Genomic DNA, 25,788 nt, shown 5'->3' with positions numbered 1-25,788 from the left:
CGTTTGGTACTGTAGTGTCACAAAATTAACGCATGCGCATACCCATTCCTCAATACAATTTCACCGTGGAAGGAAGATTCTCTACTCTCTCTCCCCAAACATAATAACAGTCCAGCTGTAATTCCCCATTTCCCCTTATAGTCAAACAACATTTACCAGCGCTCACAAAACATATAACCTGACTTACAAACACATAAACAAGTTTAAGAGACTTTCACCGTCGCAACGGAATCTCTAAGGATACGTTAGCATGTAGCACGCAACACAATTAGCATGTAGCATTAGCATTTAGCTTAGCCTAAGGTACACTATAGCATGATTCACACTTTAGCCTTACAAAAATTAGCCTGAGCAACGATGTACCACGTGGCCCAAAACAATCCAGCCTTAGCTTCAGCCTCTAGCCAACTGCAGCCTACTACACAAATCAATATCCTGCACCGTTGCCAAATAAATAATCGTCCAATTCTCCCCGTCTAACTTTTTGTTGCCTTGAAAGATGAATCTCATATCAAGAGGTTACCCCCAACCAATTTCCCGTCGACCAGAGGAGGAGTATAACATAGCTACAACCATTCACTTCATAATTCCCGCTTAAGGAATCAACCTGACTCAGTCTAACTAAGCCCTGATTTCTGGCCCACTCCTGCGAGTCGCCCCGTTTTGAGGTCTTTCCAGATTAACGGTGCCCTAAAAATGCATACGTATCCCAACATTAATTGCCAATCCATTGTCACCCGTTACCAATGAAATATAAAGTTCTACCGTTCCTTTTGCTCTAAATTTGCCATTGTCACCGTTACCAATGAAATAAATTTTAGCAGACTCTAGTCGACCAGCAACAACGCCACCTGAGGCCAGGTTATAATGGAACATCTCTTCAATGTACACAAGTCATATCCAATCCAACAAACTCCGAAGCGGTAAGAACACTCACCCTTTTTTCCCTCAGAGAGAGTTAGCCCGACGATTGACTGAAACACAGAAGAGACGCAAACCAGCCCCACGTTGGGCGCCATTATGTCGTATATGATGAATGGTGGCAATTATTGCCATCAACAAAGAGTCCGTTATGCTGCATCATGTTAGAAGTTTTTATTCATACCACGAGGTTACAGCATAAATTACAGACACGCGTTGTCCGGAGAACGGCTCCTCAGATTGCTATGGCCGTTCTAACGTCTCATCGTTTAACCCCTATTTATAAACACTGATGCCCCCTCTTCTGACCAATCACCAGTCTCCCCTGTCTACAACCCACCTCCTGTCTGTGATATGTGGTATTACACCTAAAACATTCCCTCTTGATACTACCATAAACAACATTCTATTTCTTCATGAAAAACATTTAACAAAGGCATAATCTTCAGATACTATAACAACCATGTACTTAATGCAGATATCCCAGATATGTACTCTGTGGTGAATTATTGTGTTTATTTTTTCACTTGGATGGCGATTAGATTTTCATAATGGGTAACTTACTTTGTAGGTGCACAATAATTACAAGTAAGTACATCTCAAGATAAACTTCATTTAAACTAGCTAAATCCTGTGTAACACCTAGTAATTGCACTGTACTTATACAGATATGACATGTACTCTGTAATGTACAAGTGTATTTATCCTCCCACTTGGACGGCGCTTCCATAAGTCTTAAAATGAGGGCCAGGTTGTCAGGATGGGTAATATACTATATAAGTACACAGTAATTACAAGTAAGTACCCCTCAAGATATGTTTCATTTTAACTATCTAAATCCTGTGTAACACCTAGTAATTACATTCTACTTATGCAGATATTACATGTACTCTGTGGTGTACTAGTGTGTTTATCCTCTCAATTGGATGGCAAGAAGGTTCAGGTTGTCATAATGGGTAACGTACACATTAATTATAAGTTATTTCTTTATTATAATCTGGGATGACACCCTTATGGTAGACCCTAGTCAGTGAGGTTGACCTCTATCTGATCTGTTTTTGTAAACGCAACCAAGTTAACCCAGATGGGACACTTTTTGGGGGCAAGTGCTAGCAACAACATTGAGTGGAGATTTTGAAGAGTGCGTGCTCGCGGGTAGCTAATTGGAGCCTATTGAGCCTCCAACCTTTGTAATCTCAGACACCCAGCGCATCTGTCCACAAGAGATTACAACCTTGTGACAGTTATTACTGAATTGGATCCAGCTGAGAAGAAACTAAACAATAAATTGTTGAATTTAGTTTAAACTTGCCCATTTGTAACAAGCATGGTAACAAGCATTTGATGTTACACCTCTGTAATTACAGACTGCAATTACCATCAGTTACATGTTGTTATTACAGTGTAACTGTTGGTTATTACCATTAACAAAAATATTTGTTTTAGTGTAATTACACATTTAATTACACTGTAAGAAGGACCCCTTAAAATGAAGAGTTACCAAATATTTTGTTTGCACATCTGGAAGGTTTGCAGTGTTTGGGATTTGTAATTGAGACTTCTACTGTACTTTGTATGTCTGTATGGGCACGAGTCAGTATGCTGTATTGGCATTTTGAGGCCCAAGCAGAATCTCAACCATCAACACAACAATTACTTACTTTTACTTACTTTCACTTTCGTAACTCAACCTTCGCTGTTTACATCATCCCAGAATTTAGTGACGCTTGAGTTAGCTGAATTCCCATTGGCTCTAGAAACATGCACAAAATCAGTGCGAATCATTATTCTCTGGTCATTTCTGCACAAAATCAGTGCGAACCGTTATTTTCTGGTCATTTCTGCCTGGAGGTCAACACAGAGAGCCTTGCAGATAAAACACACTCCTATTCGAACTACATTTGAACATTAATACAGTACTGACGGGCCAACGACGTCATGAAGTGTTTCATCCTTCTGCTCTTAGGCATAAGCCTTCATGCTACATGTGCAGGTCAGTGTATGAAGTTTCTATTAATATTAGATTCACCTTTGAGATGTATTTAAAAATATGTCGTTATATTTAATATTACATCATTGTGTGTTTCCACAAAGTTTGCAACCCTTTTTTATTAACTAGCAGAGGTGGGACCAAGTCATTATTATTCGAGTCGCAAGCAAATGTCAAGTCACAAGGTGTGTCTCAGTAGAAGGGGAGAAAAAAAATCTATACATGCAATGACTTGTTCAACAACAAATCTGTATCAATTTATTGAGGCTACCAGACAGCCCTTTTCATTATTTTGTCTACAACACATTTTGATTATGTAATAATTAATTTGAACAAAAAATTCAAAATGCAAGCTTCATAACTAAATTATAAATGTCAATCAATCTTTACATAACCGAAAGACCAATAGGCATATGCTAGTAATTGTTCCTTGATGCCCCATTGCTGGTGAGCTTGCAAAGTAAACAGTTAATATTATTTTGGAGCTGCATATTTATTTATTGCAGTCATATCTCTCTACAATTTGACGTTTGCGCACCACCCGATCCTAAAGCTGTACAGCAAATCAGCAATATGTTCGTTAGATGATCAGTTCTCAAACTTTTTGACCTGCGACACGCGCACGCACAAGCGCCCACGCGAATACAATCGCTGCGCAAATGTAGCCTGTCATTACAGCCATAAATGGTGATGCATTTTCAAAACGCAAGATACAGAAATAAACTGGGTTTTACACCTGCATTTTGAGCTGAACTTTATTCATGTTAGCAGTCAATATCGACTAGGGCAGTGGTCATAAACCTTTTCTGAGTCAAGATCACTTTAATAGTCAAAATGAAGGCCAAGATCTTTTAAGCATGACTTTAAAAACGTAAGCCTATGCAACATAACCTATTAAAAACAGTACTGTACTAATGAGGTTTGTGCAGTTGGCTATAGGCCCAATACATTATCACCGCATATTGACTTTGCTTGAATTTCCCTGCCAATACATTGTTGTTAGGACCACTTAAAAATATATATATTTCCAAATTTGAGGTGGGCTACATGATCACACCGGTAATATATTAGTTGTTGTATTACTTTTGAGGCACAGCTGAGTGAGAATATGTTTAAATAATTTGCTATTTATTTTTATTTAGTGGGCTGATGGTGCCTGCATCTGATGGTCAGTCTCAGCGGAGGGAGACAGCAGCAGAGTGAGGGTCTGCTTCTCAACGCAGCCTGGTCTCATAGACTAGACGTAATATAGTAAATGTAAATCTAAACTCTAAATACTATGATTGTGTAACGACCCTGGGTTTATAAGCGCGGATATCGACTCTGCCACGTGAGCATGCTTTTGGGGCACAGTCGATGGCGCGCTGGACTTCGGGCTAGAAGGTTGAGGGTTCGAGACCTGCTCCCTGCCTGTTTCATTACATTGGTGTCAGAAGTGATCGGACCTTGCATCCACGAACGTACGTGTGCTTGGCCGTTGAGCGCGTTCCTGTAAGATGTTGAGTTGTAAGCTAGCGCGAGGACGCACACTTTGAAAGGAGGGAGTTTTGTAATGACCCTGGGTTTATAATCGCAGATATCGACTCTGCAACGTGAGCATGCTATAGGGGCACAGTCGATGGCGCGCTGGACTTGAGGGTTCGAGACCTGCTCCCTGCCTGTTTCATTACAATATGTTGCGTTTGGTATAGTTACATAAGACAGATGGTTACTTGGTCGGGGTGGATGGGTGGGTGTATAACGCAAAGGTCTATCAACCCAAAGGATGCGAGTTCGAATCTTATCACAGACAACTTTAGCATTTTAGTTAATCAGCAACTTTTCAACTATTTACTACTTTTGAGCTTTGCAACTACTTGGCATGTTAGCTAACCCTAACCTTAACCCTTTTAGCTAACCCTTCCTCTAACCCTAACCTTAACCCTTTAACCTACCTCCTAAACTTAACCCTAACCCCTAGCTTAGCTAACGTTAGCCACCTAACTAGAATTCGTAACATATACGTTTTTCAAATTCATAACATATTGTACGTTTTGCGAATTCATAACATATAATACACATTGTAATTCGTAACATTTCATTTGAAATGAGTGATGTACATCCACTAAATGAATACCAACCATAGGAAACGTAACATACAGTATCGTAATAAACGGTATGTGGCGGATTTACGTACATAATAATATTAAATGCTCTGAAACCAGGTTGGAAAGCATGGTCTGACTGTAGTCTTTTTTTTCCTCACAAAAATCTTAATACATTCTCCAGAATATGTTACATCTTCATCCCATAAGTATTGAAGGCAGTACGATGTTACAGTTATCTTAAGACATATAGCCAGTATGCAGAACTGAGGTATATAGACAAATTAACTCACCCAAACTAGGCCTATCTGAAATATGATAATTATCAATGAAATCGCCAGGTAGCCTATTGTTCTGGCAAAGATGTGTCCGTAGCAGATTGCTAAACTGTATTTTATATGGATAATATAAACATAGGCTACTCTGTTTTTGTCAGGCAAAACCGGAGAAAATGAAACCGGTGCTTTCTGGTCACTAATCTGGATATGTGCGCCGCCATTGCGCAAATGCTGATGACTGGTAATTGGTCAACAATCAGGACGTTGAACTTTTCAGTTCTGAAGCACAAATAATATGTTTTTGAGAGAAGAATTTGGTGTAATGCCGTAGGCCTATGTTAGTAACCAGATCGAATAGGCAAAGTATACCTATTTAGCCTATTAAAATATGTATGAAAATTATGTATTTTTCCCATTCAGTTTCACACTCGTGACCCCCCCCCCCCCAAAGCCTTCTCGCGACCGACTCCCACTTTGAGAACCACTAGCTCACCCGACCTGTGTTGACTCCAATCAGAGGACCGAGTACGTTTCACTAGCCAATCTGTTGCATGCTTTTTTGCAAGCTACTGTCTCTGGCTGCGTGGAGAGTAATCCTTGGAGATTGTGCCACAAAATAACTGGCCAGATAATTTCAAGTCATCAGTCTCAAGTCTAGTCTCAAGTCATCAAATGTGTGAAAAGTCATACATCCACACCTCTGTCAACTAGATATATATAAAAAGTATTTGTTATTTTAATTTGTTCCAACTCTAATATGAATCTACCTACGGGACTTGGCAGGTGGACGCAATGGCAGGCAATAGAATCCCATAGAGAATGTGCGTTGTAATTAAAAGTGCGCAAGAATCACAAGCCGTGATACACTTTTGAGGTTTAGAATATAAAATATCATCATGGAGTTGTACAATTAATGTATTTCCTCAGCTTCAACTCTGCCTTGGTCAGCATCCCGGAGTCGCCTCTTCACTGTTGACGTTGAGACTGGTGTTTTGCGGGTACTATTTAATGAAGCTGCCAGTTGAGGACCTGTGAGGCGTCTGTTTCTCAAACTAGACACTCTAATGTATTTGTCCTCTTACTCAGTTGTGCACCGGAGCCTCCCACTCCTCTTTCTATTCTGGTTAGAGCCAGTTTGCGCTGTTCTGTGAAGGGAGTAGTACACAGCGTTGTACGAGATCATCAGTTTCTTGGCAATTTCTCGCATGGAATAGCCTTCATTTCTCAGAACAAGAATAGACTGACGAGTTTCAGAAGAAAGTTCTTTGTTTCTGGCAATTTTGATCCTGTAATCAAGCCCACAATTGCTGATGCTCCAGATACTCAACTAGTCTCAAGAAGGCCAGTTTTATTGCTTCTTTAATCAGCACAACAGTTTTCAGCTGTGCTAACATAATTGCAAAAGGGTTTTCTAATGATCAATTAGCCTTTTAAAATGATAAACTTTGATTAGCAAACACAACGTGCCATTGGAAGACTGGACTGGTGGTTGCACTTATCAAGAGAACATCCCTGGTCATCACTTTTGCCTCTGATCTGGTGGACTCACTGTGCGCCTATGTAGATATTCCATTAAAAATCAGCTCTTTCCAGCTACAATAGCCATTTACAACATTAACAATGTCTGCACTGTATTTCTGATCAATTTGATGTTCTTTTAATGGACAAATTTTTTTTTTTTCTTTAAAACACAAGGACATTTCTAAGTGACCCCAAACTTTTGAACGGTAGTATAAATAGTAAAGTACAGATACCCCCCAAAACGACATAAGTAGTACTTTACAGTATTTTTACTTAAGTACTTTACACCACTGCCACACGGTTGGGTGCATTGTCGTGAGTGTGACCAGGGCCAGCTGGGACTGCCTCGTGGGGGAATTCAGGCATATGTGAAGGCTACCTGTCTCCTGCATAACTTCATTAGGATGGACAGGAGGGGACCTGTAGCTCACTGCCGTGTGCCAGAGGAGAGGTATGCTGCTCTGCAGGATGTTGCCAGGATAGGGGCCAGCACTGCAGCACGGGAGGCAATCCGTGTGCGGGAGACCTTCCCCTCCTACTTCTTTAAAGAGGGTGCTGTTCCCTGGCAACACCTTGTGCCATAGACTACACTATGCACCCACATTGCAATAAGAGTATTCTTCCATTTACTTAGCTATGTCAACTGCAGTTATTCAATTCCCAGTTTCTCTCCCGTTGATTTCTACTTCTCAGTTGAGGGTGCCGTTCAGGTAAGGGTGATATCTGCACAAAAACAAAACAGACTTTAAGTGTCAGTCACCCATACTGGAAACAAATTAGGACACTTAAGACACCCTACAACCCACACCTACACACTTGTGTATCAATCTGATTGATGTATTGTGTTGTGCAGTAAGCAGGCTCAGGAGTCCAACTGTCTCCTTCCACCTTCAAAGAATAGGCAAGAGGACCAACCATGGAGAATAGTAAGACACTCCATAATTTATGTAACTACACTATATTGTTTGTCCTCGTGTGTCTGTGCATGTTTTTCAGTATAAAGTACTCTGCAGCCACTCAGTGTGGACAATGTGGACACCAGGTGAGGCCACACACATAGATAGATTCCTGTTGAACACTCTTAACTACCTTATTTTCTCAATAACAATCTCCCTCCATCACTTCATCCCTCTCCCCCCTTCTCACTAAATCCTCTAGGTCAGTGGTATTCAATTCTTACCTTCTTATCCTTTGAGGTCTAGAGCCTGCTGCTTTTCTGTTCTACCTGACAATGAATTGCACCCACCTGATGTCCCAGGTCTAAATCAGTCCCTGATTAGAGGGGAACAATGAAAAAAACGCAGTGGAACTGACTTTGAGTTGTGTTTTAGGGCTCTAGGTTATATCAGCTGTGTCGGTGAACCCCCACTCCCGCTTCTGAACTGCCTGACATATAGAGGGCACAGCATGATCAGAGGTGAGAGGTCACTTGGTCAGGTCAACAGGAAGTATTATTGAAGAGATGCTTTACATTGAAATACAGATAGAGATGTAGTAGTAGCAGAGTTAATGATCCAAGGTCAGTTTTGCATTTCCCCTTCTGATGATTATGATGTCTGACATAGTGTTAGAATTAAGAAGACACAAGGCTTAATCATGTCATCTGTCTCTTGTTTGCAGGAAGGTTGTTATTTTTATGTATTTTTTACCCTCTTTTCGTGATATCCAATTGGTAGTTCCAGTCTTGCGTGCATGCGCCCAGCCCGCCACAAGGAGTCGCTAGAGCGCGATGGGACAAGGACATCCCAGCCGGCCAAACCCTCCCCTAACCCGGACGACGCTGGGCCAATTGTGCGTCGCCATTATGGGTCTCCCGGTCGCGGCTGGCTGCGACACAGCCTGGGATCGAACCCAGGTCTGTAGTGACACCTCTAGCACTGCGATGCGTCACTACAGACCCCGTCTGCAGGTATGTTTTGATGCGAGAGAATTTGCCAACCCCCAGTCTGGTCATCGCCACCTCCCCCGCTCTAAGATAACCCTGGGGGACCAAGGCTGGTTAGGAGACACCGCTAAAGACTCTATTATGTAATTGTGATGACCTGAGAGAATATGTAGCACTGTAATTCATGAATCATAATATGCCATTTAGCAGACGCTTTTATCCAAAGCGACTTACAGTCATGTGTGCATACATTTTTACGTATGGGTGGTCCCGGGGATCGAACCCACTACCCTGGCGTTACAAGCGCCATGCTCTACCAGCTGAACTACAGAGGACCACATATGCTGTCTTCCCTGCTCCTCTGTTCTTTCTGTCTTTGACACTCTCACACCTCTCCCTACCTTCTCTTTCTTCTTTTCTGTTTTTATAATGCACACCAGATGGCATTGAAGTACAGATTGAACTTGTATTTATAATATAATATTACAATTGTAATATTTGTAATGCTTGTATTATGTATTAATAACACTTGAACTTCTTTCAATAAAGCTTTTCACATTCTCTACTGGAATTGGTTCACATTCACATTGAAATTAAGTCTCTCATTCGATGAAATGCTACACCTATCCCCCCGCTACTTTATTGGAGAAACGTGTACTTACTATGCCTGTGATATGTGGTTGTCCCACCTAGCTATCTTAAGATGAATGCACTAACTATAAGTAACTCTGGATAAGAGCGTCTGCTAAATGACTAAAATGTAAATCATGTGTTCTAGTCTACTGCAGAGTTACAATGTGTAACCATTGATGTCCCAGGACCATGGATCGGTAAACACTGTTGAAGTGCGTAATTGTAATAAACACATGCAGATGCAGCATCATTCAAAGACTGGAGTTTGATACTCCTGGTATTGGATATGACTGAAAAAGAAGACATTCGTACCTGAACCGCACCTTTATTCGCCGAGGTAAAGTACATGATCAGTGAATATATTGAATGTACAGGCTACAATGTGGGGAACTCTTGCTTGGTAATAACTACATTAATATACGACTTGCATACTTGGCACAATAAAGTTATGTTATATTTTACTCAATCCATAGGCTTCATTAAAGCCATTCAGAGTGTCTTGATGTCAATACAACCGGCTGTGATAGCTGAGGTTCACAGCTAGCCAGGGGTGGAAAAAGTACCCAATTTGTCATACGTGAGTAAAAGTAAAGATGAGTCACCTAGTAAAATACTACTTGAGTAAAAGTCTAAAAGTATTTTTATACTTAAGTATCAAAAGTAAATGTAATTGCTTAAATATACTTATGTTTTAAAAGTAAAAGTATAAATCATTTCAAATTCCCAATATTAAGCAAACCAGACGGCACCATTTTTTTTTTTTTTCAGATAGCCAGGGGCACACTCAGACATAATTTACAAACAAAGCATTTGTGTATAGTGAGTCCACCAGATCAGAGGCAAAAGTGATGACCAGGGATGTTCTCTTGATAAGTGCATGAATTTGACCATTTTCCTGTCCTGCTAGCAATTCAAAATACTTTTGGGTGTCAGGGAAAATGTATGGAGTAAAAAGTACATTATTTTCTTTAGGAATGTAGTGAAATAAAAGTAAAAGTTGTCAAAAATATAAATAGTAAAGTAAAGTACAGATACCCCAAAAAACTACTTAAGTAGTACTTTAAAGTATTTTTACTTAAGTACTTTACACCACTGTAGCTAGCTAGCTAATATTTACATTATAATATTGACATGTAACAGTGTAACAGTCATTTTCTGCAATTTCTTGGGGATTAATGATTAACTGGTGGAAGCAATTAAAACCACTGTTCTGAACTAATATTTATACAAAACATTTTAGGGTTCATACACAGATCGGCTACATAGCTAGCTACACATCCATAGGCATACAGGTATTTTTATCCCCCATTACACAATAAGCAAGAAAATAGTTAGCTAGCTATGTTACTTCAGCTGCATCGCATGGCAAATATCAGCAAGGCAAGTTTACAAAATTGTACATAAAATTTGCAGTAAATGCTTTAGCTAGCTAGCTAGATTATTTACATCAACTGGTTCACAAGATGACAGCCTGGTTTGCTGGTTTTCTCAGGAGACCCTAAAACATGAAATAACACGAATTACATTTTCCTACTGATGTCAAAGCGCCCATAAAGCTAAATAGCTAGCTAGCTGTTTAATTTTAGCCAGTCAGCTAGCTTGCTAAATAGATAATTTCTTAAATTAACTTCATGACAAAAGAATATGCATAATCGTTTGTCTCTACGTTAACTAACATAGTCCTCTCAACTGTACATTTTTTTTGCATGATTCGTTATGATATTATAATTAACCAATAAGGCCCAAGGGGGTGCGGTATATGGCCAATATACCACGGCTAAGGGCTGTTATGCACAACGCAACGCAGAGTTCCTGAATACTGCCCTTAGCCGTGGTATATTGGCAATATACCACAAACCCCTGAGGTACCTTATTGCTATTATAAACTGGTTACCAATGTAATTAGAGCAGTAAAAATAAATGTTTTGTCATACCCGTGGTATACGGTCTGATATACCACAGCTGTCAGCCAATCAGAATTCAGGGCTCGAACCACCCGGTTTATAATTACTTACATTTGCTTCCATCGTAGTATTTTGTCAGCCATCTGCTGAAGAAAGTCTCCAGTGTTGGGTCGCAGAGCGTCAAATTCGTCAGGGGAACCACGCGATATGATTGGTCATCGCCCACCTTTCCCCGCTGGTGATTTGTATAAAGTTGGGAAATGCAGAACTTTTTCATCACCTCCCACACCACGTTCGCACCGCCCAACGGTCCCCCGCCCACTCTGCTTCTTACCGCTTTTCTTTCATTGAAAATGAATGGCGGTGCTGCCCCTAGTGTATGCCGGTAGATGTTTTTTTATTTAATGATATTGTCCTCCCAAGAGTTGCTGAATCTCCTATTTCCTCAGCTAAAATACCTTTCAAATAGAAAATGTCATTTTCTAGAATATGAATCTCTTTTCAAAATCACTGATGTTTGGTCTGCTACCAAATGTTTTGTCACACTAGGCTACTTCCATTAGTTGTGCACATAGTATAATTAAGCAATAAGGCCAGAGGGGGTGTGGTATATGGACAATATACAGTGGGGAGAACAAGTATTTGATACACTGCCGATTTTGCAGGTTTTCCTACTTACAAAGCATGTAGAGGTCTGTAATTTTTATCATAGGTACACTTCAACTGTGAGAGACGGAATCTAAAACAAAAATCCAGAAAATCACATTGTATGATTTTTAAGTAATTAATTTGCTTTTTATTGCATGACATAAGTATTTGATACATCAGAAAAGCAGAACTTAATATTTGGTACAGAAACCTTTGTTTGCAATTACAGAGATCATACGTTTCCTGTAGGTCTTGACCAGGTTTGCACACACTGCAGCAGGGATTTTGGCCCACTCCTCCATACAGACCTTCTCCAGATCCTTCAGGTTTCGGGGCTGTCGCTGGGCAATACGGACTTTCAGCTCCCTCCAAAGATTTTCTATTGGGTTCAGGTCTGGAGACTGGCTAGGCAACTCCAGGACCTTGAGATGCTTCTTACGGAGCCACTCCTTAGTTGCCCTGGCTGTGTGTTTCGGGTCGTTGTCATGCTGGAAGACCCAGCCACAACACATCTTCAATGCTCTTACTGAGAGAAGGAGGTTGTTGGCCAAGATCTCGCGATACATGGCCCCATCCATCCTCCCCTCAATACGGTGCAGTCGTCCTGTCCCCTTTGCAGAAAAGCATCCCCAAAGAATGATGTTTCCACCTCCATCCTTCACGGTTGGGATGGTGTTCTTGGGGTTGTACTCATCCTTCTTCTTCCTCCAAACACGGCGAGTGGAGTTTAGACCAAAAAGCTATATTTTTGTCTCATCAGACCACATGACCTTCTCCCATTCCTCCTCTGGATCATCCAGATGGTCATTGGCAAACTTCAGACGGGCCTGGACATGCGCTGGCTTGAGCAGGGGGGACCTTGCGTGCGCTGCAGGATTTTAATCCATGACGGCGTAGTGTGTTACTAATGGTTTTCTTTGAGACTGTGGTCCCAGCTCTCTTCAGGTCATTGACCAGGTCCTGCCGTGTAGTTCTGGGCTGATCCCTCACCTTCCTCATGATCATTGATGCCCCACGAGGTGAGATCTTGCATGGAGCCCCAGACCGAGGGTGATTGACCGTCATCTTGAACTTCTTCCATTTTCTAATAATTGCGCCAACAGTTGTTGCCTTCTCACCAAGCTGCTTGCCTATTGTCCTGTAGCCCACCCCAGCATTGTGCAGGTCTACCATTTTATCCCTGATGTCCTTACACAGCTCTCTGGTCTTGGCCATTGTGGAGAGGTTGGAGTCTGTTTGATTGAGTGTGTGGACAGGTGTCTTTTATACAGGTAACGAGTTCAAACAGGTGCAGTTAATACAGGTAATGAGTGGAGAACAGGAGGGCTTCTTAAAGAAAAACTAACAGGTCTGTGAGAGCCGGAATTCTTACTGGTTGGTAGGTGATCAAATACTTATGTCATGCAATAAAATGCAAATTAATTACTTAAAAATCATACAATGTGATTTTCTGCATTTTTGTTTTAGATTCCATCTATCACAGTTGAAGTGTACCTATGATAAAAATTACAGACCTCTACATGCTTTGTAAGTAGGAAAACCTGCAAAATCGGCAGTGTATCAAATACTTGTTCTCACCACTGTACCACCGCTAAGGGCTGTTCATAAGCACAAGTTATAGGCCTACTCAGGCTGGTTATAGGCAGACTATCACGGTCCTATTTAAAAAGGACTGAAGACAGAAACAGATCATTTTGTTTCCATTTCAACATAATTATTAGAGAAACCAAAGTGCTGTAACATATATAAATTAAATCAAATAGCCTAGTATACACACCAAAACTTTTTCAAATGTTCAAATCAAAAGGCTATTGCACAGAAAAACGTGGACAGTCGGGTGCATGGCAAATTCAGAACCGCTGGACAGCAACATAATAAACTAAAGCACTGATCATTGGGAATGAGATCAGAATGATGCTAAGGCTTGATCCATTAATTAAATAATTAAATAGGTAGCCTAGCCTATAAAACTAAAACAATCAATTTTCTTAAATCAAAAGGCCTGATTAACATGACATTTATAACGCAGCCACATCCCAAACTCCGGTGTCGATGTGGTGAGATATATAGATTTGTTGGATACCAATAAGGGGATACCAGAGGCTCAGTAAGCCACACCCCTGTGGGCAGAGGCATGTTGCACTGGGACACGTTTTAATACAGAGAAAAGCCTCTCATTTTACTATGGGTCCGCCGTGGTTTTGTGTAGCCTAGTTATGCTACTATATTTGAGACCAGTGTATTGCAGTTCATTTAATCTTTGACTTAATAAGTTAAATATCTTTGAGTAGTAAACTGGGAAACAACAAGGAGTCCCGGACAGTTCACAATAGAACATACCGGAGGGGGGCATCGTTAACTAGGCTACCAAAATTATTGGGATCATCTGGTTACCACCAGTGTTTGGAATACATTGAGCTAGTTGATAAAACAGACCATGGGACGCTTTTTCACAGATGTATTAAAAATTGTTTTCAAAGATGTAGCCTACGATGCAATACTCGTGATTATTTTAAGGAGAACTTAGCCTACATTTGAACACCAACCGGAGAAGCTTCGCTATTCGACATCTTCCCATTCAAGTAGCCTAGTTTTGTTGTTTGGCTACTTGAAGAGAACTAGGGTCTGTCACTCGCAGCCCACCTCTTCCAATGCATTGTGGAAAAGTGTTCATCGAATTCTACTAGATGAATAGCCGAAATGAGTATAACACCCTGTTATTTAAACCATACAATTTTTTAGGAAAATTAATATACTATAAAACATATTTTTGCATACTGAGAATGCGTCATGCGTGATTGCGTTGTTTCCCACTATTCGTTGATTTCGGTAGCACATCCCACATCTAATTGATCAGCTGTTCTCAAAGCCAAAATGAGTATGACATCCGGGCACTTAGAGTATACTCGATTTTCTAAATGTTGCATTATGGTGTTTTCTAATAGAGTTGATCAGGCTGTTGATTGTGGCCTGTGGAACGTTGTCCCACTCCTCTTCAATGGCTGTGCGAAGTTGCTGGATATTGGCAGGAACTGGAACACACTGTCATACACGTCGATCCAGAGCATCCCAAACATGCTCAATGGGTGACATGTCTGGTTAGTTTGCAGGCCATGGAAGAACTGGGACATTTTCAGCTTCCAGGAATTGTGTACAGATCCTTGTAACATGGGGCAGAGCATTATCATGCTGAAACATGAGGTGATGGCCGCAGATGAATGGCACGACAATGTGCCTCAGGATTTCGTCACGGTATCTCTGTGCATTCAAAATGCCATCGATAAAATGCACTTGAGTTCGTTTTCCATAGCTTATGCCTGCCAATACCATAACCCCACCGCCACCATGGGGCACTCTGTTTACAACGTTGACATTAGCAAACCGCTCGCCCACACGACGTCTGTGGTGAGTGATTTTGAAGGAGTCAGGCGCAGGAGGATAAATCACAGAATAAATGGTTTATTCCGTAACACAGTGGTACACAGCAATGCGTAAAACACTCCAGTGCGGAAATACGGCACACTGGAAAACAACAAGGCACACGGGAGAATATCCCGGCGATACACAATACAAAAGAGCTCCACCGAGCTATATTAACCTCCACAATAAACAATCACACACAAAGACAAGGGGGCAGAGGGAACACTTATACAGGTACTGATGATGGGATATGAACCAGGTGTGTGAAATAAACAAGACAAAATAAATGGAATGATGAGATGAGGAGCGGCAGTGGCTAGAAGGCCGGTGACGACGAATGCCGAAGCCTGCCCGAACAAGGAGAGGAGGCAGCGTTGGAGGAAGTCGTGATAACGTCGTACGTGGTCTGCAGTTGTGAGGCTGGTTGGACGTACTGCAAAAATGCTTGAAAACGACGCTGGAGGCAGCTTATGCTAGAGAAATTAACATTACATTATCTGGCAACAGCTCTGGTGGACATTCCTCCAGTCAGCATGCCAATTGCTCGCTCCCTCAAAACTTGAGACATCTGTGGCATTGTGTTGTGTGACAAAACTACACATTTTAGAGTGGCCTTTTATTGTCCCCAGCACAAGGTGCACCTGTGTAAGGATCATGCTGTTTAATCAGATTCTTGATATGCCACACCTGTCAGGTGGATGGATTATCTTGGCAAATGAGAAATGCTCACTAACAGGGATGTAAACAAATTTGTGTACAAAATTTGCGAGAAAGATGCTTTTTGTGTTTATGGAACATTTCTGGGATCTTTTATTTCAGCTCATGAAACATGGGACCAACACTTTACATGTTGCATTTAGATTTTTGTTCAGTATATTAAACTTTATTTTTCGCATACTCAAGCAGCCTACTATTTAGGACGCAAGTAGCCTATGGGTATTCGGACACTGCCAGTATTTCCCATGACTGTTGGAATGGAGTTAAATCATAGCATTTTAGTGATCTTATAAACGTTGTCTACCTTACAGCTACGCATTCACTGCGTTATGTGTACACTGCGACCTCCGGAATACCAGACTTCCCAGAGTTTGTGACTGTTGGGTTGGTGAATGGAGAGCCCGTGTCATATTATGACAGCGTCAGCCGCAGAGAAACTCCCAGACAGGAGTGGATAAAAGAAGCAGTTGGCCCTGATTACTGGAATAGAAACACTCAGTCCTCCATTGGTGCCGAGCAGACCTTCAAAGCCAACATTGATATTGCCAAGCATCGCTTCAATCATACTGGAGGTGAGTGATGCACTATCCTTAATAAGTTATATTTCAAATATGCAAAGAGTAAACATCTTTTGTAAATGGCCAATTCAGCCAGTCATTCCAGGGTAATTTTCTTCATGATGATGATGGTGATGTTGATGATGATGGATGATGTGTGTTTGGTCTTCTCTGCTCTAATTGTGTGTGGATCTGGCGCCAACGAAAATGGCGGCCTCGCGACTAGCTCTTAGGAAACTTTGCAGTATTTTGTTTTTTTATGTATTATTTTTTACATTATTTGCTCAGAAAGTGTTTTGTATCATTACATACAGCCGGAGAAAACTATTGGATATCAGAGCGCCGGTAACACACCAGCATTACGACCAGGATTACGACTTTCCCGAAGCAGATCCTTTGTTTGCCCTCCCCAGGGCAATTGAACTGATTCCAGCGGCTGACCCAAAACATTGCAGGCGGAGGAGAGGCACTCGGAGCGGCCTGCTGGTTCGACTTAGGAGGCGCGCACACCACCCACCGCTTCCAAGTATACTACTCGCTAATGTTCAATCTCTGGTTAACAAGGTCGAAGAACTTAGAGCAAGGATTTCTTTCCAGAGAGACATCAAGGCCTGTAACATACTTTGTTTCCACAGAAACATGGCTCTCTTGGATATTCTGTCGGAATCGGTCCAGCCAGAGGTGTTCTCAGTTCATCACGCAGACAGGAATAAATATCTCTCCGGGAAGCAGAAGGACGGAGGTGTGTGTTTCATGATTAACGACTCATGGTGTAATTGTAGTAACATACAGGAACTCGAGTCCTTTTGGTCACCCGACCTAGGATATCTCACAATAAAATATCAACATATCGACTGTTGTACTCGCGCTGCCAAAATCCTCGAAGATTGCTATTCGAACTTCCGGGATGGTTATAAGGCCCTCCCCCGCCCTCCTTTCGGCAAATCTGACCACGACTCCATTTTGCTTCTCCCTTCCTATAGGCAGAAACTCAAACAGGAAATACCCGTGCTAAGGACTATTCAACGCTGGTCTGACCAATCCGAATCCACGCTTCAAGATTGTTTTGATCACGCGACTGGGATATGTTCTGGGTAGCTTCCGAAAATAATTTAGATGTATACACTGAAACGGTGACTGAGTTTATCAGGAAGTGTATAGGTGATGTTGTGCCCACTGTGACTATTAAAACCTACCCTAACCAGAAACCGTGGATAGATGGCAGCATTCGCGCCAAATCTGAAAGCGCGAACCACCCCATTCAACCATGGCAAGGTGACTGGGAATATGGCAGAATACAAACAGTGTCGCTACTCACTCCGCAAGGCAATTAAACTGGCTAAACATCAGTATAGCGACAAAGTGGAGTTGCAATTCAACGGCTCAGACACGAGACGTATGTGGCAGGGTCTACAGACAATCACGGACTACAAAAGGAAAACCAGCCACGTCGCCGACACCGACGTCTCGCTTCCAGACAAGCTAAACACCTTCTTTGCCCGCTTTGAGGGTAACACAGTGCCACTGACGAGGCCCACTACTAAGGACTGTGGCCTCTCCTTCTCTGTGGCCGACGTGATTAAGACATTTAAGCATGTTAACCCCCGCATGGCTGCCGGCCCAGACGGCATCCCTAGCCGCGTTCTCAGAGCATGCACAGACCAGCTGGCTGGTGTGTTTATGGACATATTCAATCTCTCCCTTTCCCAGTCTGCTGTTCCCACATGCTTCAAGATGGCCACCATTGTTCCTGTACCCAAGAAGGCAAAGGTAACTGAACTAAATGACTATCGCCCTGTAGCACTCACCTCTGTCATCATGAAGTGCTTTGAGAGACTAGTCAAGGATCATATCACCTCTACTTTACCTGTCACCCTAGTCCCACTTCAATTTGCTTACCGCCCCAATAGATCCACAGACGATGCAATCGCCATCACACTGCACACTGCCCTATCCCATCTGGACAAGAGGAATACCTATGTAAGAATGATGTTCATTGACTATAGCTCAGCATTCAACACCATAGAACCCTCCAAGCTCATCATTAAGCTCGAGGCCCTGGGTCTGAACCCCTGCCTTGTGCAACTGAGTCCTGGACTTCCTGACGGGCCGCCCCAGGTGGTGAAGGTAGGAAACAACATCTCCACTTCACTGATCCTCAACACTGGGGCCCCACAAGGGTGCGTGCTCAGCCCCCTCCTGTACTCCCTGTTCACTCATGACTGCGTAGCCAAGCACGCCTCAACTTAATCATCAAGTTTGCAGACGACACAACAGTAGTAGGCTTGATTACCAACATTTACGAGACCGCCTACAGGGAGGAGAGGTGAGGGGCTCTGGGAGTGTGGTGCCAGGAAAATAACCTCTCACTCAACGTCAACAAAACAAAGGAGATGATCGTGGACTTCAAGAAACAGCAGAGGGTGCACCCCCTATCCACATTGATGGGACTGCAGTGGAGAAGGTGGAAAGCTTCAAGTTCCTTGGCGTACACATCACAGATAAACTGAAATGGTCCACCCACGCAGACAGTGGGGTGAAGAAGGCGCAACAGAGCCTCTTCAACCTCAGGAGGCTGAAGAAATTCGGCTTGGCACCTAAAACCCTCACAAACTTTTACAGATGAACAATTGAGAGCATCCTCTCGGGGCTGTATCACCACCTGATACGGCAACTGCACCACCCGCAACCGCAGGGCTCTCCAGAGGGTGGTGCGGTCTGCCGAATGCATTACCGGGGGCAAACTACCCGACCTCCAAGACACATACAGCACCCGATGTCACAGGAAGGCCAAAAAGATCATCAAGGACATCAACCACCCGAGCCACTGCCTGTTCACCCCTACCTGGTTAAATAAAGGTGAAATAAAATAAAAAATAAAATATCATCCAGAAGGCGAGGTCAGTACAGGTGCATCAAAGCTGGGACCGAGAGAATGAAAAACAGCTTCTATCTCAAGGCCATCAGACTGTTAAATAGCCATCACTAGCACATTAGAGGCTGCTGCTGCCTATTGAAATCACTGGCCACTTTAAGAAATGGAACACTAGTCACTTTAATAATGTTTACATATCTTGCACAACTCATCTCACATGTATGTACTGCATTCTATTCTATAATATTCTACTGTATCTTAGTCCATGCCACTCTGTCATTGCTTATCCATATATACATTTACATTTACATTTACGTCATTTAGCAGACGCTCTTATCCAGAGCGACTTACAAATTGGTGCATTCACCTTATAGCCAGTGGGATAACCACTTTACAATGTTTATTTTTTATTTTTATTTTTATTTATTTATTATTTTTTTTTTTTGGGGGGGGGGTTGGGGTAAGGGGGGGTAGAAGGATTACTTTATCCTATCCCAGGTATTCCTTAAAGAGGTGGGGTTTCAAATGTCTCCGGAAGGTGGTGAGTGACTCCGCTGTCCTGGCGTCGTGAGGGAGCTTGTTCCACCATTGGGGTGCCAGAGCAGCGAACAGTTTTGACTGGGCTGAGCGGGAACTATGCTTCCGCAGAGGTAGGGGAGCCAGCAGGCCAGAGGTGGATGAATGCAATGCCCTCGTTTGGATGTAGGGACTGCTCAGAGCCTGAAGGTACGGAGGTGCCGTTCCCCTCACAGCTCTGTAGGCAAGCACCATGGTCTTGTAGCAGATGCGAGCTTCAACTGGAAGCCAGTGGAGTGTGCGGAGGAGCGGAGTGACGTGAGAGAACTTGGGAAGGTTGAACACCAGACGGGCTGCAGCATTCTGGATGAGTTGTAGGGGTTTAATGGCACAGGCAGGGAGCCCAGCCAACAGCGAGTTGCAGTAATCCAGACGGGAGATGACAAGTGCCTGGATTAGGACCTGTGCCGCTTCCTGTGTAAGGCAGGGTCGTACTCTCCGAATGTTGTAGAGCATGAACCTACAGGATCGGGTCACCGCCTTGATGTTAGCGGAGAACGACAGGGTGTTGCCAAGGCTCTTCGCACTCTGGGAGGAGGACACAACGGAGTTGTCAACCGTGATGGCGAGATCATGGAACAGGCAGTCCCTTCCCGGGAGGAAGAGCAGCTCCGTCTTGCCAAGGTTCAGCTTGAGGTGGTGATCCGTCATCCATACTGATATGTTTGCCAGACATGCAGAGATGCGATTCGCCACCTGGTTATCAGAAGGGGGAAAGGAGAAGATTAGTTGTGTGTCGTCAGCGTAGCAATGATAGGAGAGGCCATGTGAGGATATGACAGAGCCAAGTGACTTGGTGTATAGCGAGAATAGGAGAGGGCCTAGAACTGAGCCCTGGGGGACACCAGTGGTGAGAGCACGTGGTGCGGAGACAGCTTCTCGCCACGCCACTTGGTAGGAGCGACCGGTCAGGTAGGACGATATCCAAGAGTGAGCCGCGCCGGAGATGCCCAGCTCGGAGAGGGTGGAGAGGAGGATCTGATGGTTCACAGTATCAAAGGCAGCAGACAGGTCTAGAAGGACAAGAGCAGAGGAGAGAGAGTTAGCTTTAGCAGTGCGGAGAGCCTCCGTGACACAGAGAAGAGCAGTCTCAGTTGAATGACCAGTCTTGAAACCTGACTGGTTTGGATCAAGAAGGTCATTCTGAGAAAGATAGCAAGAGAGTTGGCTAAAGACGGCACGCTCAATAGTTTTGGAGAGAAAAGAAAGAAGGGATACTGGTCTGTAGTTGTTGACATCAGAGGGATCGAGTGTTGGTTTTTTTGAGAAGGGGTGCAACTCTCGCTCTCTTGAAGACGGAAGGGACATAGCCAGCGGTCAAGGATGAGTTGATCAGCGAGGTGAGGTAAGGGAGAAGGTCACCGGAGATGGTCTGGAGAAGAGAGGAGGGGATAGGGTCAAGCGGGCAGGTTGTTGGGTGGCCTGCCATCACAAGTCGCAAGATTTTATCTGGAGAGAGAGGGAGAAAGAAGTCAAAGCATAGGGTAGGGCAGTGTGAGCAGGACCAGCAGTGTCATTTGACTTTACAAACGAGGATCGGATGTCGTCAACCTTCTTTTCAAAATGGTTGGCGAAGTCATCCACAGAGAGGGAGGAGGGGGGATTCAGCAGGGAGGAGAATGTGGCAAAGAGCTTCCTAGGGTTTGAGGCAGATGCTTGGAATTTAGAGTGGTAGAAAGTGGCCTTAGCAGCAGAAACAGATGAAGAAAATGTAGAGAGGAGGGAGTGAAAAGATGCCAGGTCCGCAGGGAGTCTAGTTTTCTTCCATTTCCGCTCAGCTGCCTGGAGCTCTGTTCTGTGAGCTCGCAATGAGTCATCAAGCCACGGAGCTGGAGGGGAGGACCGAGCCGGCCGGGAGGATAGGGGACATAGAGAGTCAAAGGATGCAGAAAGTGAGGAGAGGAGGGTTGAGGAGGCAGAATCAGGAGATTGGAGGGAGAAGGTTTGAGCAGAGGGAAGAGATGATAGGATGGAAGAGGAGAGAGTAGCGGGAGAGAGAGAGCGAAGGTTGCGACGGCGCATTACCATCTGTGTAGGGGCAGAGTGAGTAGTGTTGGAGGAGAGCGAGAGAGAAAAGGATACAAAGTAGTGGTCAGAGACATGGAGGGAGTTGCAGTGAGATTAGTAGAACAACAGCATCTAGTAAAGATGAGGTCAAGCATATTGCCTGCCTTGTGAGTAGGGGGGGACGGTGAGAGGGTGAGGTCAAAAGAGGAGAGGAGTGGAAAGAAGGAGTCAGAGAGAAATGAGTCAAATGTAGACGTAGCGAGGTTGAAATCCCCCAGAACTGTGAGGGGTGAGCCATCCTCAGGAAAGGAACTTATCAAGGCGTCAAGCTCATTGATGAACTCTCCAAGGGAACCTGGAGGGCGATAGATGACAAGGATATTAAGCTTAAATGGGCTAGTGACTGTGACAGCATGGAATTCAAATGAGGAGATAGACAGATGGGTCAGGGAAAAAATTGAGAATGTCCACTTGGGAGAGATGAAGATTCCTGTGCCACCACCCCGCTGACCAGATGCTCTCGGGGTATGCGAGAACACATGGTCAGACGATGAGAGAGCAGTAGGAGTAGCAGTGTTTTGAAATATATGTATATTTTCTTAAATTCCATTCCTTACTAGTTTTGTGTGTATTGGGTATATGTTGTGAAATTGTTAGATATTACTTGTTAGATATTACTGCACTGTCGGAGCTAGAATTAGTAAGTCGCTCTGGATAAGAGCGTCTGCTAAATGACGTAAACGTAAATGTAGAAGCACAAGCATTTCGCTACACCCGCTATAACATCTGCTAAACACGTGTATGTGACAAATAACATTTGATTTGATTTGATTTGATTTGGTCTCTCCATCTCTCTCTCCTGTTGTTCCTGACTGAACAGAGGATCCTCTCTCACTTCATCTATCTATGACATCATCACTAGTGGACAGTCTTCATTTAGCAACAGTGTTTTATTAATTGACATACCTCACTGAAAACTACAGTATTCTACAACATTCATTTGTTAGAGTAACACTACTGTAATGAACACAATGTGTATCTTCAACACAGTAGATAGAACCAAGCCAACATCAGCTGGTGTAGAATAGATCCACACTCTCTGAGTCTCCTCATCAACTCTCTCTGTCTCTGTGGTGAAGGTGTGACGTCATCATCACACTGTAGAGGTCTGAGCTGATCTCTCTGTTTTATTCCAGTCTGGTTGAACAACTAATACATGATGATGGAGATCCCACTGGCAGATGGAATCTGGAGGACAGATGGAGCGATGCACAGTAGTGATGATCCTCTCTCTCTCTCTTTTTCCCCTCAGGTGTGCACATTGTCCAGAACATGTACGGCTGTGAGTGGGATGATGAGACTGGAGTCACAGAGGGGTTTGATCAGTTTGGATATGATGGAGAGGATTTCATAGCATTTGACCTGAAAACATTGACATGGATCGCTACAATGCCACAGGCACTTGTCACCAAACACAAGTGGGACAGTGACAAGGCTTTCAATGAGCAGAACAAACACTACTTAATGCAGACCTGCATTGAGTGGCTGAAGAAGTATCTGGACTATGGGAAGAGCACTCTGAAGAGGACAGGTACAGAGACACTTGATATGACATAGCTCTACTTACACAGCAATGATGTGATATTTCATTATCAGAAACCATTTCACAATGTGTTGTATTGACCTCACATTAACTTGAGATTCATGTACAATATGATTATAATGAAAAGCATTTGTCATTTAACTCTCATGTTCTCTCTTTTTCTGCCACCCGCTCTGTCATTTTCTCTCACATATCTATCTCTGTGTGTCTGTCTATTCCCTCTATTTATTCTCTCCCTCCAGTTCCTCCTTCAGTGTCTCTGCTCCAGAAGACCCCCTCCTCTCCAGTGACCTGCCACGCTACAGGTTTCTACCCCAGTGGAGTCATGGTGTTCTGGCAGAAAGACGGACACGATGAGCATGAAGATGTGGAGCATGAAGAGACTCTCCCCAACGATGATGGAACATTCCAGAAAAGCACCCACCTTACAGTGACGCCTGAGGAGTGGACGAAGAACAAGTATCAGTGTGTGGTTCAAGTCACGGGTATCATGGAGGACTTCATCAAGGTTCTGACTGAGCCTGAGATCAAGACCAACTGGGGAAAGACCAACATCAGTAAGAGGGAGAAATATACACTATACCCAACCCTCCAACTGAATGTGCCCAATATTCCTAATCTTTGTTCACTTATCTATTCAGTAACACTACCTTTCTGACTGCATGTTCTCATTGACCTCATGAACTTTTATTGACATTGGGGATGCTGCTTGGAGTTCATTTGAGATGAAAACGCACTGTTCTGTTGAGTACAGGTGCAATTGACCCAACCCCCATCATTGGAGGGGTGGTAGCTCTCCTATTGGTCATTGTTGTTGCTGGGGATGTCATTTGGAAGAGTATATTATATAAGAGAATATTCCACCAAACCAAGCTATCAGAGTCAATAATAACATCATGTTTATCTCTGTGTTTCAGGCTTCATTCCGGCCAACAGTAAGTGCCTGCCTTTATTCTGCTTCTGACTTCATCACTGAAACTGAAACACAAACGCTTCATCATTAGCTTCTGACTTTGGATTAATTGTGTTGGAATGAATGTATTTTAGAATGTGGTTGTGTCTGTTTTCCTTGTAGCTTCTGATGTTGGTTCCAACTCCTCCCACAACTCTGCTCCAAAGGAATGAGCTTTCTCTCTCACTAATCAAACAGGTGAATATCTCTCTGGGTGTCTGTCTTTGAAACACCAATGTCAACTTTACCACCAATCCTTAATTGACATGAATGCATGTGATGATGTACACAGGTTTCAGTTATTAGTGGATATCTAAAGTTAGGATTTGGAGTCTTCAGTGGAACATGCTGTATTAGTTTGTCATCTTCACTGACCTCTGTCTGTCTGTCTGTCTGTCTCTGTCTGTCTGTCTCTGTCTTTCTCTGTCTTTCTCTGTCTGTCTGTCTGTCTTTCTCTGTGTGTCTGTCTGTGTGTCTGTCTGTCTGTCTGTCTGTCTGTCTTCACAGGAGAGAAGCACAGAAAAGAGAAGAAAGACAGTGAACTCTTCTATTTTGAGTCAAAGTAATGTGCACCCAGCCACAGACACCTTTCTCTAAAGCACTATCTGGTGATATAACTAATAACTGCACAACTAAACTATACAATGACAAAAATTGTGTTTTTTACACTAAATGGGTCTGATAATGGCGATATTGGTGTTTAAACTATACTGAACAAAAATATAAACAACATGCAACAATTTCAAAGATTTTACTGAGTTACAGTTCATATGAGGAAATCAGTCAATTGAAATAAATAAATTAGGCCCTAATCTATGGATTTCACATGACTGGGAATACAGATATGCATCTGTTGGTCACAGATTCCTTTAAAAAATGGGCCTCACAATGGGCCTCAAGATCTCGTCCACGATATCTCTGTGCATTCAAATTACCGTCGATGAAACCGCTCCCCCACACGACGTCATACACGTGGTCTGCGGTTGTGAGGGTGGTTGGACGTACTGCCAAATTTTCTAAAACGACGTTGGAGGCGGCTTATGGTAGAGAAATTAACATTCAATGCTCTGGCAACAGCTCCGGTGGACATTCCTGCAGTCAGCATGCCAATTGCACGCTCTCTCAAAACTTGAGACTGTGGCATTGTGTTGTGTGACAAAACTGCACATTTTAGAGTGGCCTTTTATTGTCCCCAGCACAAGGGGTACCTGTGTAAT

The 25,788-nt window shown here is 43.1% G+C and overlaps 1 protein-coding gene across 1 annotated transcript; it reads left to right on the top strand.

The window, feature by feature from the left end:
* Positions 1-2,772: 2,772 nt before the first annotated feature.
* On the top strand, positions 2,773-25,346 carry LOC121586457 (class I histocompatibility antigen, F10 alpha chain-like). The gene is made up of 7 exons (XM_041903150.2): positions 2,773-2,914; positions 16,313-16,573; positions 23,329-23,607; positions 23,862-24,176; positions 24,537-24,554; positions 24,695-24,769; positions 25,079-25,346. The coding sequence occupies exons 1-6, from the start codon at positions 2,860-2,862 to the stop codon at positions 24,742-24,744; spliced, it is 978 nt and encodes a 325-aa protein (XP_041759084.2). The 5' UTR covers positions 2,773-2,859; the 3' UTR covers positions 24,745-24,769; positions 25,079-25,346.
* Positions 25,347-25,788: the final 442 nt, after the last annotated feature.

The sequence above is a fragment of the Coregonus clupeaformis genome, unplaced genomic scaffold (assembly GCF_020615455.1).
Source record: "Coregonus clupeaformis isolate EN_2021a unplaced genomic scaffold, ASM2061545v1 scaf1219, whole genome shotgun sequence".
Lineage (NCBI taxonomy): Eukaryota > Metazoa > Chordata > Actinopteri > Salmoniformes > Salmonidae > Coregonus > Coregonus clupeaformis.
This window is presented reverse-complemented; position numbering and strand designations above follow the sequence as displayed.